General features: G+C 36.5%; 1 protein-coding gene across 3 annotated transcripts in view; it reads left to right on the plus strand.

The window, feature by feature from the left end:
- The window catches only part of LOC107089483 (oxysterol-binding protein-related protein 5-like), a 47,747-nt gene that overhangs the window by 13,209 nt on the left and 19,498 nt on the right, over positions 1-15,040 (plus strand). For 2 of the 3 annotated variants that reach the window (XM_015382301.1, XM_015382302.1), the window contains 2 exons: positions 14,075-14,228; positions 14,499-14,572. In XM_015382301.1, the coding sequence (XP_015237787.1) occupies positions 14,093-14,228; positions 14,499-14,572 (210 nt within the window). In that variant the 5' untranslated portion in view covers positions 14,075-14,092. The remainder of the gene's footprint in view (positions 1-14,074; positions 14,229-14,498; positions 14,573-15,040) is intronic. The other variant, XM_015382304.1, reaches the window with a different exon arrangement.

A 15,040-nucleotide genomic window follows, 5' to 3' on the forward strand; every position in this document is an offset into this window, starting at 1 on the left:
TTTAGATTATATCTCTCACAGTGGACATGCACATACAATGACAATTTCAGACCCCTCCATGATTTCTAAGCGGGAGAACTTGCAAAATAACAGGGTGTTCAAGTACTTATGTTCCTAACTGTATTTACCTTATTTGTAAATGTGAAATTCTTATAAGGTAGAAAGAAGAACCGCTGGGCATTAGGATGATAGGGTTGTTCTCTATTGGTAGATAATGTTTTTTTTTTTTTTTTGCTATCTAGCTCGGTTTTTATGTGCTCTGTTCACTAGTCTGTTATATTTTCTGCTTTTGTTTTTATATCTGTAAAATCTAAATGTATGTGGGATCCAGGACCTCCTTGTATAACTTGCATACGGAAAGCTGTCATGTTGTGCTTTTCTTTATTTAATTCCGTTATATTAGGAAAAAAATATGCACTTTCTGCTGCATTGCTGTAAATAAACTTTTAGTGTAGATTCTAAGAAATAGGGTTGTCACGATACTAAACTTTTCAACTCGATACCGATATTAAGGAAAATATTCGATACTCGATACCATTTTCGATACCACAAGGATAAAAACTCCAAATTTCAACAGAAATATTTTTGATTAATAATTAAAATGCAAAAAATAAATACAATAAACAATAAGAACAATATTTTGAGGTTGTTTGCAGTGCACAGTATTAAGCAAGCTTGATAAAAAACTTTGCACACATAGCAATGACACTAGCCAAACCGGTTAAGAAACAAAAATAATTCTCAGCAGCTGCACCTGTTACAAAAAAAAGTCTGAAACTGAAAAGTGCGTAGAATTATTCAATCACACAGTGTTCAGTAAGTACATTTCCTCTATTCTGCACTTTAGATGAATGACTGTTTAGGTGCCACTGGTGGTAGCACTGTATCGATACTTTTGAAAATGAGTATTGTATCCGGATACAACGTTTCAGTATCGATACTTTTTTGAGTATCGATACTTTTGACAACCCTACTAAGAAATAAAACTGAAGCTGTTTTCAGAGCTAGGTACAATTAAAACATGTTTAATTTGCTTTAACGTTAGCATACCTAGCGGTCAGGTGCAGGATCTCTCTGTAACAGTAAATGCTTTCTATTAATCTCTAGAAGTTATAATTGACAGGCTGTGTCATTTGACAGACAGGCAGCGTGATAAGTTTTGCAGAGAATCTGAACCATTGTAAGTAAACAGGTAGACTAGGAGCTGCTTTTAACAGACGCCTCTGCTCTAGGCGTTACCTCAAATAACTCGACCACAGCTAAGTTCTTCCTCAATTCTGGGAGTTTTGGTGTTTTTTCCCCCCAATACTGCAAAGAAGTTTGATTCTGTGACATGTAGTATTTGGGTTTGCTTACATTGTCCAAATGCAGCTTTTTCTTTGTTCTGTAAATTAGTAGAGGACCCAGTTTCATTTTTTAAATGGTTTTCTAATTCTAATCAAGTTCTTGGATTAGCTTTTTGCTCCAAACAAATATATTAGAGTTTATGAATGTAATGCACTTATACTGTCAGAGTGAATCTCTTTCCATTGTATTAGCAATGGCCAAGGAGAGGATTTGTATGGCAGATCTTGTTTTGTTTAAGATGAGGAACACTGTACTTAGGTATTTTGCCTGAAGCGGTAACAAGCATTTATTTTCAGCCTGTTAACTGACCGTAACGCTACAGCCCTTTTAACTACTTTGCTTCCTTTTTTTCTTTTTGGTATGAATTTGCTCTCAATTGATCCAGTGGTCTTTGATGCCTCTCTTTGACTTGACATTTGCCTTCTCTATGCAGCCATGAACCATTTTCCAGAAGGGATTTTACTGTTTTTTTTTGTAGGGAGCAGCCAATAACAGTGCTCTGTAAAAAGAGTGATTGCTTCACGCATAACATTGACACTTGTCTCTCAGCAGTTTCCTGTTTATCAACGGCTTGAGGTTTGGTGGATCATGGAATTTCCTTTAAGGGTCATAGCAACAGCTTATATATAACATAAAGATTTTCCTTTGCACTAACCACAAGGATATGGTACCTTCACTCCTGTTTTTTTTTTTTTTTTATCACAATCTTACATAATTATTCATTTAACATAACAGTAAATCTAGGCAAAGCGTAAAACCTAGTTTCTACAAAGTCATCTATAGGTGCAGAACTGCTATATTTCAGCAACATTAAGGAAAGGGAATTTTTGACAGTTAAAGATGTCTCTTTATTATTCTTCAAACTTCACCAGCCTGTTTTATAACTGTTGAGCTCCTTCTCCCTTTCCTAATAACTGCTGTTTCACTAACAGTTAGACAAAAGGATCTCCCCCCATCCTCCTTCCCTTTAGGGAAATCCTTAGGACCACCAATAGCTGTAAGACACAAGCTGAATTTTTCTCGTTCTTATTTTTCTCTGTTTTTTTTCTTTCGGTTCAATCTCCATGTCCTATTTATACCATTTCTGCCGCTGTGGGTTTTCAATTCTATAAAAAGGCTTTGTCATAATGTAATAGGGCATCTCAGATTGCTGCAGCCACTTGAATAGAGCGAGAGGATCTAATTTGCATAGCTGCATTGTATAATTCAGCATACAACGGGAAAGGAAAACACCAAGAAATGTATATATTTTTTAACATAAATGTAAAAGGGGCGTTTCGAGCCCAAGAAAGAGTCTTTTTTTGCAGAACATTTCTGTTTCCTGCGTAGATAGCATATTTAATTTCAAGCAGATAAAGATATTATTTAAAACAACAATCTGTTTAATTATTGTTGCTCTATATTGTCTAACAGGTAGACCACAGAACAGGGTCTTGCCTTGTAAATACCTTACTACTCATCAAGTAAATTGCCTCTTATCCCTTCTCATCCTTAATGTCCTTCAGCAAAGATGTCTTGATAGAGAAGGGATTAGTCACGTACGCCCCCTTTCAAGACGTCATTAAGTTCAAATTGGATGTCAACACTTCACTGCAGAAGTATGGCCTCAGGAGGTTGTATTCAAACTTAAGAGTTGCAAACATTTGCTCAAGGCTTTTTACTCTCCTGGTTATAGAATAATTGGCTTCCATTTTAAATTTAAAGTCACTATATACAACCTTATTAATCAGTACATGTTTTTTTAGAGATATCTTTTAGATAAATTCTGCAGCAGTCAGCTGTCTCCCCAGAAGGAAAACTGATAATAAATGAAAATTCTGTTACTGGTTGTTAATAAAGATGCACCGATTCAGTATTAATATCTAATTTGGTCCCGATATTGAAGAAATTTATAGATTGGATATGTAAAAAAGGTCCCCATCCATTGAAGCAGATGTATTCAGTCTATACCTATAGAGCCTTTTTTCACTCAATGTCACATTTATGTTAGATTGTAGATGGAAGCAAAACAAACCAACAACTGGAGGCTACCAATATAAACCAGCACGGCCTTGGCTACACAGGAGCTTAACACAGCATTTTGTTGGTTTGTTGGTTGTCAGAATTGACAGATTACAGCCTAATTGACACTTTATCACATACATGCTGCTACTGTCAGACAAAAAAATAATGACAGCTGTGGTTAAAGACAATAAAACCAGGGGACCAGACAGGAACAATCATCAAACATGCTCGATATACAGCCCACACCTCATACCAGCTAAGTTAAGATAAAGTATTTCGTTTGTATGGATTATGGTTTTCTTAACTAACGGTACTCACCCAGCTATACATACAAGTGCAGTTGGTTGACGAGATTTAGTTGTGTCTTCTTTTTACAAGGACCCCAACCTGGTACATGTTGTTTTCTACCTTTGGTGGGGCAAGGTAGAATTTTGGAACAGCCTCTGTGTAGTGGGAAGGTATTTGTTCATTTAAAGAAACAAAGGACAATTTTAATGCATTGTTTAGCTTTCAGACTTGATGCTTAATGTTAGAATATGATTTAAAGCCTCCTCTCAGCTTTAAACTGATCCTCTGCAGCATATGTTACATGATGGCAGTGATCAAACTTGGGTTTGAATGTTTTACAGTTGATTTTTATATCACTGCTTCGGTCTCCTTGAACCCCAGTCGGCCTCAGCAGATGGCCGCTCACACTGAGCCTGGTTCTGCTGTAGGTTTCTTCGTGTTAAAAGGCAGTTTTTCCTCTCCACTGTCACTACAAGCATGCTTAGTGTGAGGGATTGCCTTTGAGTCAATGAGTCGATGCAATCAACTGGTTTACCATAGATAGAAACTTTTGAATTTTACGGTATGATCTGGTGAACTGTAAAGTGCCTTGAGATGACGTGTTGTGAATTGGTGCTATATAAATAAACTGAATAAGGAATTAAATAAAAGAACATTTTCGATCTGTATAACCTCTAAAAGTTTTTGAAAATGAAAGACAGCTACTATTCAATTCTATATGGCTTTAAGATCACATTAAATGGGGTTTTGCTTGAAAACGACAGTAAGTAGACAATTATTATTATTACAACTATTATATGGTGATCTGTAAAAAATCTTAAGTTTGTGGAAAGTGTTGTGCCCTTGTACATTGTTGTTATTCAAAATCCAGTTATCAGAGGCTTTATTGTAGTGAAGGACTGTCGGCTCTGCTTCAACCCAACTATATAATCGCTAGTGGTTGAGTGGAAAATGAATTGCAGAGGAGACGTGTTTAAACATGCTAGAGTCTGAGCTGCACTTCACTAAGTTTATTACTGCAGTCTCTTGATAATTTAAATTGAGTCTGCATGAGTCTGCCAGGTTATACCTGTACGTGTCAGTTTCCAAGTACAAGTAAACTTGTCTTCTGCTGCATTTGAATTTTCTCAAAGTGACTGCCCTTAGCACTCAGACCCCTTTTTGCCTTAGTTCCTCCTGGCAAGGCCTCCTGTTGGCTGGTTCTCACACACAGCAACCACTGGCCCACTTCCAGCCGTAAACACAGCCAGCTGGCTCAGTCTGTTTACCAGGTCAAACATGGCTGGAGTTTGTCTTGGGACCTGCTCTCGTATTCAAATGTAGTCTGTGAATATAAACCTGCCATTAGATCCATCTGAATATGGTGTTTTAGTATTTTTTAAATAATTTTTATCTGGGAGTTTTAAAATTTCTAATCCCAATATTTGCAATAGAAAAATTAAATACGCCATTAACTAGCTGATGACGTTTTGTGTGATTTTTGTTATACATATGTCATAAATGCCACTGGAAACATACACTCTGTAATGGAACCAAACCTTTAGGGTGATGGCTATATGGTTTAGTCCCACATTTCAGTCTCTACTCATGGACAAGTCTAACAGTTTGTTCCTTTCTTAGGAACTTTGTGTACCAGGTTAGCTTGTGTCTCTAGCTTATCTAACCTGAAGCTGACTGGACATCTTTTGTGCATGTCTTTTTTCATCTTCCCATCACTGAAAAACTTTGACAAAGTAATTAAAGTGTTTAAAGAATGTATCCATATATAAGTAAAATATAGGGGGAAATCTGTTAACACAGAGTTTGGTTCATATTTAAAAGGCAAGAACTGACCAACATTTCGGCTGACAGGAGGTTTTCAAAGAGCCAGGCCTCTAATTGGGTCAGATTTGAGGCATGGTTAGAGGATTTTTTTTTTCAAGCAAGTTTCTTGAAATAAGCCAGTAATGCCACAGAGCAGAATAGATCAACCAAACCACATACCCTCCGACAGGATGTCCCAAAATTAGACCTTCTGTGTATTTTCTAAAGTTACAGCCACCCACCTTCCCTTTACTTTAAGGTGTAGCTGTTGATCTTTTTACATATTTTCAGGAATCAGTTTTTTTAATATGCTATTTTTATGGACTAAGTTTAAATTTAGCAATTTCTGTTTAAAAAAAAAAAGAGAAAAATGCAATTTTATTTTTGCCATTATTACCTTCTATGTAGAAGGTTAACTAATGTTCTTGTGTAAGCATTATTTTTGCTACTCTAGACATCATTCTCCATTGTTTATCCTAGAAGCTGCTTCTGGCAGCATCCCATTGGTGTATATCTGGGTCATGTAACCAGCCATTAGTCTCTGCAGATGGGGGGGCGGTTAACATGGTGGGGCATGAATGGATTGATGAGAGAGTGTCTAGAGTTAATCTATTCCCTGGAACAGCTTGATGGCCTGATGCTTTTGGTCACTATCGGAAAGCTCTCCTACCCTCAACTCTAGGATGAAATATGCTGTGTTTTTTTAACTGCAAAACCCCGCTTGTGCTTAACTTAGACCAGACTGGAACTGTCATGAGATTATTCTTGTGTCATTAAGTGAAATTGTTCACACAAAATGTAAAAAAAATATATATATATATATTGTTTATCGTAATCTGCTTTTATCTATACAGGGAAACAACAATTATTCCCTTTGTTGCAAAAATCTTTCACACACACACACACTTTTTATTTTTTTACCCCCATCATTTTATTGTCATTACACTGTCACAAGTACAGCACAATGGAATTTAATCTCTGCATTTAATCCATCTCCTTGGGGAGGAGTGGGCTGCCATTTTTTTGGCATGTGTGGGGTTAAGGGTCTTTGCTCAGGGATCCAGATTGGCAGTTTGTAGGAGCTAGTTTTGAACTCACAACCTCAGGTTTCCAAGCTCTATGCTCTAACCACTAGGCCACCATTTTTTTAATTATTATTAATGACTGAAATATATTTTGTAAAATATATTTAACAAAATAAAGATGTATCTACAATTAATGAACCCATAAAGAAACAATCTGTGTACAGTTGTATTTATTTATGCTTTTCCTAAAAAAAAAAAAATCTGAATGAGCAAATTATAATCCTAGATGTATTTAGGATTATAGTTGGATTTGGAGGAGTTTGGATTTATATTGGCTTTTACAAGTGGATTTGTTCATGATACATATTTATTGAAACTTTGGTGTGCATTTAAAGACCTAAAAAAAAATTTATAAAAAAAATACACTTAGTAAATGTATTAGTAGAGATGCAACGCTTCAGTTTTTTCCATTCCAATAAGGATACCTACGCTGAGCACATTGACTGATCCAATACTTCTGTTGAAGGCATAAATGACCCGTATACCCTGCCATGCAAGTGGAGGCGTCAAGCTTAGCAAAAACATTGTTTTAAAACAAAAGAAACAACACAGATAAATTCTTAGTAGCCGTGCATTCGCTGGATGATGACCAATCTATTATGTAAATGTAGCCAGTTACAGAAGAGTTATAGAAAACTCAAACATTTTGCCACAACACAGCATGACTCTTGGGTTGTCGAGAGAAATCTATGTGTTGTTTAAACATGATTCTGTAGCTTCCCTGTTTGTGGTCATCACATTCTAATAATCAGGTCAGTAAACTGTTGAATCCAGATCATTACTCTGTTTTATATGGAGATACAGGTATATATTTATTAACAGAAATGTTCTACTAAAGGCTTCTCCTTTCAAGCTGAATTGTGATGTTATTTGCTGGTATTGTACTACCTTTAGTCTTTGCTTTACAACCCAAACTCGTTTGACCTTTAATGAGACCGATATTTGTCAAGAGTCAGATCATGGAAGCTTATTAAAACCTACAGGTTAGAACATGTCAGTGTTCCCTTCCACCCCTCCTCTTCTCCAACTGTCCCAGGTGCTGCAATGATTACTAAAAACAAAAAGGCTCCCTGTGACAGCAAGTCAAGTGCTTTCACCTCCACACTGACTATTGGTAAGGAGCTACTTGTTTTTGTCTTTTATGTTTTTTTCCCCCATTTTTTAAAGCTACTTTTCTGCAGAGGAATATGTATTACATACTGGTCTTGGGTTGTTGCTGTACAGAGTTTCCACAAGGTGCTTGTATCTCAGGGTAAATATTAGCCCAGCACCTGCACAGTATTGCATTGTGGATTGAGCAAATGTTAGCTTAGTTTGACCAACTTTACACTGTGTACAGTGAGTGCTAAGAGTTGAGTTCTTATTTAGCTTCATGTAATATGGCAATGAAAGAAGGTCAGGGAAGCTCTGAGCATGGAAAATAACAGTTTAATTTTATCCTTGTTTTTTTTCATGTAACCTGATCCTCCCTCATTTATGGCTGCTGTCCCATGTGGGTTCAACCAAAACGAATTGGATCTTCCTAATACATTTGTTTTATTCAGTGGCTTTTATGTTCTTTTTCCTTGGAAGTAACTCCTGTGTTATGTTTCCCTTTAGTTAGTAAGGATGTCTTGTACCTGTTAGGATCCTTTATGTCTTAATGATAGTAAAAATCGGATGTTGCACCACTTAATCTCAAGTTGACACATCTGTTCCTCCTGCGAGCTTCTTATTTGAACCTAAAGTAAGTAGTTATCGTCTAACTTTTTCTTTCATTTCTGCTGTAAGTGCTCATTTATGCATACAAGCAATCGCAATACTTTTGCACTTTTAAATCATTACTGTCTTATTGCTATATTTATGGGTAATTAATATGTAACAGATATGCTTTGGGTTCTTTTATTTGTTGCACTATGTTTCTGAACGATGTTGTTTTATAACCCTGGAAATTGCTGTGTCTTTGTTACTGCTTTTGTTTTACATTTGGACGATGCAAAAATGAAGTGAATGGAAAAAGAGGTTAACATGGGGCAAAAAAATGTGTATGAGACTTTTACAGTATAGAGCCCTTTTTAACAGTGAGGGAATGACTTCTGCAAGTCAGGTCTGACTTTGGATGATTTGACTCGCCAGCTGTTTCTAGGTGATGCCAAATAGCAGTGAGTGGTATGACGATAGAGAATCATGAAGATAAGAACAAGTTACTGATCTGCCAAAAAAAGAGCTCTTGCACAAACGCATTCATTTTATTTTCCTCCTTTTTCTTTAACTTCATAAACAGACTTTTGTGTTGCATGAAATGGCTATATCTGCTTGTTGGTGAATTTTTAACTAGAACAAAAAAAAAAAACGTATTTTGACCAGATTACCCAATTTAGCGGCTCCAGCTTTTCAGCTTCATTGTGTCCTTGGGGAAGACACTTCATCTGCATTGCCTATTGATGGCGGTCAGAGGGCCTGGTGGTGCCACTGTACGCCAGCCCCGCTTCTGTCATTGAGCCCCAGGGCAGCTGTGGCCACAATGTAGCTTGCCACCATCAGTGTGTGAGTTTGTGCGTGAATGGGTTGATGACTGAATGTAGTGTAATGAGCTTTGGTCAAGTCTCCTGACTTGAAAAAGCACTTTATAAGTACAGGCCATTTACCATTTAACCATCCTTAAAGTCGTAGGGAAGTCATATTTAAATTTCAAATCATTCTGGCTAAAACATGTATATAAATGTATTCTTTATCAGACCATATTTTTCCAAAAGTTAGAATATTTCTATTTAAAAAAAATCCTGTCTTAAAATCTGTGGGGGGTTTTCGTTATTTTATGCAGGCCAGTTAGTTATACATCGGCTTGTACAACCAAATTCAGACAATCATATATCAACGGTCATCTGTCAATCACATTTTTTCGGTCGTAGCATCTTGATTCATATGTTGCAGCTAATATTTGCAACGATTGAAATAAGAAAGAAGAATCATTTACTTTACCATTGAGTTATGCCCCAGTTTTCTTGGATAGACGTTTGTGTCTTCGGCAGGCGTAGAGCTAACAGAATTGCGAGGCAAGGGCTCAAACATGTATGGCTGTAAGCCTTCTACACAAAATTAAGCTTCTGCAGCCCTGGCGTCCTCTTCCACAACAACTTTATCCCCAATTTCCTCCTCTAAAAAAAAATGTATGATGGAGGAGACTCATCCACGACCTTTGACACAAAACTCTCCTCCCCTCTCATGTTTCCGCTGTCCATAGCGTTCCTTGACAGTGTCGTTGCTAAGTGCTACTTGGTCACAATGTAATTTCCCATTGGGAACATACTAGCACTAAGTTGCTAACTGGTTAGCAAGATGCTTCCGAGACATGGCCACAACCAGACTTGCTTGCGAACCTTCCACCACAACAATCCCACCCTCTCGATAATCGACCAATCACATTTACTTTATACACTCGTGTAAAGTCGGGCACCACTCAGAAGAATTCGGCAGTGCAACGGTTGCAACAGCCGCTTCCCTACGACTTTAATGTCTACAGCTGAAGTGCATCTATAATGGTTGACATGCTAAAGCTTGAGCAGAGTCATGAAGACATTGTGTAATCATTAAGGTGAAAAATGAGTTTTGAAATATATTTGTTTATACTAATAATTATTTTAATTAGCTTCCAGGAAAATTTTGGCAGTTACATATTTTCCCAAGAGGGTGAAACCCTACTTTGCCTCGTATGTTGATCTTTTTATGATCATCTGTGATGATCAAGCAAAGGTAGTATGGCTGGGTGCCATGCATCTCATTAGTTTCTAACAGACTTTTGTCAAGTGAAAGCTTGGATAAAATGAGTGTTTCCTTGTTGAATCAATGCTTTTAATTAACATTGAGATGTGCAGAAGTGAAAAATCTTTCCATCAAAACTAGGGGTCAGTTAGCGGTCATTAGGGTTATTTCCCAGAAATCAAAATTAAGTGTTTGGATAAAAAAGCAAGTTCTGTAGAAGTTCATCAGAAGATATTGATCATTTAGTTTTTTTGGTATCTATGATGTTTGGGGTTTAAGTCAGTCCACATATTCCACTGTGACTGCCTCAACTACAGAAATGATGCTGTACCGCATAGCAAAAGGGCTCTGCAACGCTATCTGCCAGTGTGGCAGTGCAGACGTAGCCCATTTTCCCCTCACTGTTTTAGGTTTTTGTTTTATCTTTAAATCGATTTTAGGAAATGAATGATCTGAAGTTGAAAATCACGATATAGCTCCATTTCTTTTTTTTTTTTTCTTTTTTTTTCACAGCCCTTTTAAAAACAAGAGCAAATCTCTACATTTTTATCACCAGTCATAGTCACTAATAACTTAACTTCAGAACAGAGAAGGTACAGGGCATCTTAATCATTGCAGACCTTTTATAGATTCTTCATAAACATGGGGTTTGATCTTTAAGTTATTTGTGCTGCCTGACTATATAGTTACCACTGAGTGGCCAACTTGCATAAGTGTTAATGACATCCAGAGCTTTTTTTGTTACCGTATAAAGCAGAAAATCACCATACAATACTGCTATTTTTATCTTTTGGATGCAAAGGCGTACTTGCTGAGTAAGCTTAACCTTTCCAGCTCCATCTTTCTTGTTTGATTTTATGTATGTATGTTCGGTACTGTTCTATAAACCCTTGTGCCAAAATGGGAAAATGAATACGGTATAGCTGATATGGACACAAATGTTTTTCTTTGATTAAAAAAACCCCAAAACATTTAAGCTTTGGAATATCGATCAGCCACTAATTGAAAATGGGACATTTTCTCTTGTTTGCTTTGGACTGTGATTCTGGTTTTGTTTTGCGTTTAGTGAAAAAACTTCAATTTAAATAAATTAGGGCTGAAACAATTAATTGGACTAATTGTGATTAATTGATTATTGAAATAATCATCAACTAATTTAGTAATCGATTAATCGTTAACTGGAGTATAGAGACTGTAAAACATGCCTTTAGGTAACAGAGCAACACACTTAGAGCAGTAATTATAGCAAAATTGTAAAAAAAAATTATAAACATTTTATATTTAAGATATTTAAGATCATTCATTATGCTTTGTCCAGAAGTTGAAAAGTTTTAGTTTTACCTGGTTTAATTGCACAAAAATTCTTCTTTGAGGAACCTTTTGCTTTCCGATTATTAATTGAAAAAATAATCAACAGATTATTCTATTTGCAAAATAATCGTTAGCTGCAGCCCTAAAACAAATATTTACTTAGGTGTATAACTTAGAGGTAATCCTGTAAAATGATGATCTATCCATATTAGTCAATTCTTTAGGAAATCTGTATGATATATTTTTTTGTCTTTATGTTAATTCTAATGTTGAAGTAAAACAAAACTGAAACACAAGAAATTGAACTTGTTGAAACCATTAGGAAGGTATTAAAACTTGGAAGTTCACTCCTGAAAAAAATGGATTTTGAGTATTTTATGTTTTTTTGTGGCACATTGGAGATAAAGATGTATTTATATCTGTATACCATTCTTGGAAGGCGCACACTGTTACGATCAAATTAATAACAAACACATTAGACATCCCACAGCTGCATTCAGGTTAGGTCATGTGTTCCTTATAATCTCTGGGTTTTATTTGTTTATACTTCTTAGCGATATTCACAGATTTTCAGCCATGAGGATGAGCTTGTTTTTTCCCCCTGCTGTCAGCTTTCTATGTAATCATCAGACCTACTGTTGCTCTATTAGGGGTTTTAACTCTTAGATTCTGTAGGGTGGGATTGCCATTGTGCTCCTGTTGTGTAATGCTAAAGCTTCCCGTTCTTTTCCTGGCTGCTCTGTACTACACATGCACGTATGCACTGCAGTAGAAGAGAGCTATTTATAGACCTGCCCCATAAAGACAAATAAAGGTCTATTTAAACTGACTCTCTTTTCATTATTATTGTTTTTGATCGATTTATTGATTTATTTAATTGAGAGGATAATAAAAACCAAACCTGAAAATACTGCAGCATTTGACATGAAAGCAGTGGTAGAGTGTTTATAGAATGAGTCACCCAAGCATTGAGCACAACACGGAGAGGTGGGGAGTGGTGTGATGAGGATGTGACTGTGCTTTTTGTATTTGTAATATTCACATGAATGTACTTGTAGAGCCAGGGCAGACTAGAACGGTGAACATTTCAACAGCTCTTCCTTCTGTTTCAGGGTTCAGACTTACGAGCCATTGTTAGAAGGCAGGGTTTTATACCAAGAATAGTAACTAAGTGTACGAATTTAGTACACTGCAGTGTTTTCACAGTGGAATACTGTGGGAGGCTAAAAAGATGAATTAGTGTATGAATGAAATTTCTGTTGAACTTTTCTCTCTATTTTACAGAGTGTAGGACAGTTGCTCTGTATTTAAGGGAGGCAGAGGGTGTCATCTGCTTTGAAATGAATAGATTGATTGATCTGAGCGTTGCATGGCTCTCCACACATGTTCAGATTGTAACGGGTATGCTGCATTAACTTCACTGTTTAAAAAATTACCTCTAATTTGCTTTAACAAGCTTAGATCTTGTTGAATGAAAGAAGTGCAATGATCCTGCCTGGAAACAGCTGTGAGCCTCAGCAGTCGCCAATTGTGTACTATGAATAGTTTAATGACGAGCTCAGCAGAGAGGAAAAGCAGAATAAGAGAACATCATTGTGTTGTGTTGTTATACATTTTCCTTTATCGACTATAGTGAAGTTCACAAACCGGTCAGTGTGACAGTAGATGAAATGAGTCTCATAGTCCACTAATGTTCAATCTACTATATGATTTCTATGATTAAAAGGTTTATATTATTCGATTATGGTTTGTATTGATCAGAATCAAAAGCATACAGGTTCAGCATGAACATAACCAAAATTGGAGTTAAAATGGCAAAATGTTAAAGGAATCCAATCAGATAATAGAAAGCATTATGCAGACTTGTATTTCCAGAACGAAAAGAAATAAACATGTATGGAAAAAAGTAGAGGAGAATTATTGTATAATCGTTTGCTTTGTTTATTTTTGAGTGTTAAAGACTTTGAATTTTGCCATTAAATGTTAAAAATGTTGTCTGACGTGATACATATCTTTCTCATATTAAGCTAGAATACAGGTTTAAAGACCTGATAGTGTAAAGGTGTCTGCAGATATCTGAAATCAACTGCAAGTCATTTATCTGTTGAATTTTTGAAAACAAACAAACAATAGAAATTTTTGGTTTAAAGGTGTTGTTTTTTTGTTTTGTTTTGGGTTTTGTCTTTTTTCTTGAGCAGTTTGAATGCCATTAAATTCCAGGCAGTTGTGTTTTGATTATTTTGGCCTTGAAACGGCGCAGACAGATGAGCTGGAGTGGGTTAGAGGCTTCCTTCTGTCCCTGACTCTGGTAGTGCTCAGTCTGAGCTGCTTGTCACCGCCATGCACCGTGTCATTATGTGAACAGGCTGGCATGTTCGTGTACAGTATGGCTTTGTAAGTGTTGGAGAAGAATAGAAGAGCACAAGGATTTAGATTTAGAAAAGGAGGAAGTTTGAGTCACTTAGCTTTTTATATCTTTTTTTTCTTCACCAAAGGACGGGCAGGTTGTCAGGATGAAGGAGGAGAATTTGCTCCAACGGAGGCTTTCTCTTTGCCCGAGCACCACCTCTCCACCTAAAATCGACCCCCGCACCCTCACCCGCAACTTGTCTTATGGAGGAGACAATGACATCTACAACTACAGTCCAGGTATGAGTCTTTAATCGGACAATTACGAATTTTAAAATAATTAAAATGGTATAATAGAGTACAATGATATAGAAACCTTTACCAGTCACTTCCTGTGTCTGTGAAAATATGCCGTCCTGCACTGCTGAGTAATTTAACCCATAAACAACTGAACCAACCTAAGCTGCTGCTTGTCAGATGCTTTGTTGGCTGCTGCGCTTTAATTGTTTGTCTGCAGGTTTAATCACTGAGCACATTTGTATGTGACTGTATGTTATGGGTTCCCACCAGGCAGTGAGACAGACAGGAACGCTCTCTCCATGCTGAGTAGTGAACTTAGTCCTGCCCAATCACCAGACAGCAAGGTAAGACAACACAGCTCCTCATTGGGCAGTTCCTCGACATATCACACAACAATCTAGTCCTCAAGTGAGCTCTCGGCAGCTGCTTTTCCATTCAGGGATCATTTTGTCTCACTGTTTCTTTAGCAAGTTGGAACAGGCAAAAGCTGACAAAGCTTTAAAATCTGGGTACCTATTTTAAGAACTCAAGCAAATTTTGTGCCTTTTTGAAATTTGAACCTAAATATATCATGTAAAAATATAAAGCCGAACAATGCCTTGCAAAAGTATTTACTCACTTGAACTTATTTTGAATTTTAAAGTAATATTTTTTTTGTATTAGATCTTAGAGTAACAAAGGGTAGCCTATATTTTCTAAAACATAGGCTATATATAAGCTATATAAATATATTGAAAAGAAATTCTTATTTTCCTCAACAAAATCCAGTACAGCTGATTATTTCCCAAATAGAGTCCACCTGTATGTGATCT

Source organism: Cyprinodon variegatus, unplaced genomic scaffold (assembly GCF_000732505.1).
Source record: "Cyprinodon variegatus isolate N-32 unplaced genomic scaffold, C_variegatus-1.0 Scaffold254, whole genome shotgun sequence".
In the NCBI taxonomy this organism is placed as follows: domain Eukaryota; kingdom Metazoa; phylum Chordata; class Actinopteri; order Cyprinodontiformes; family Cyprinodontidae; genus Cyprinodon; species Cyprinodon variegatus.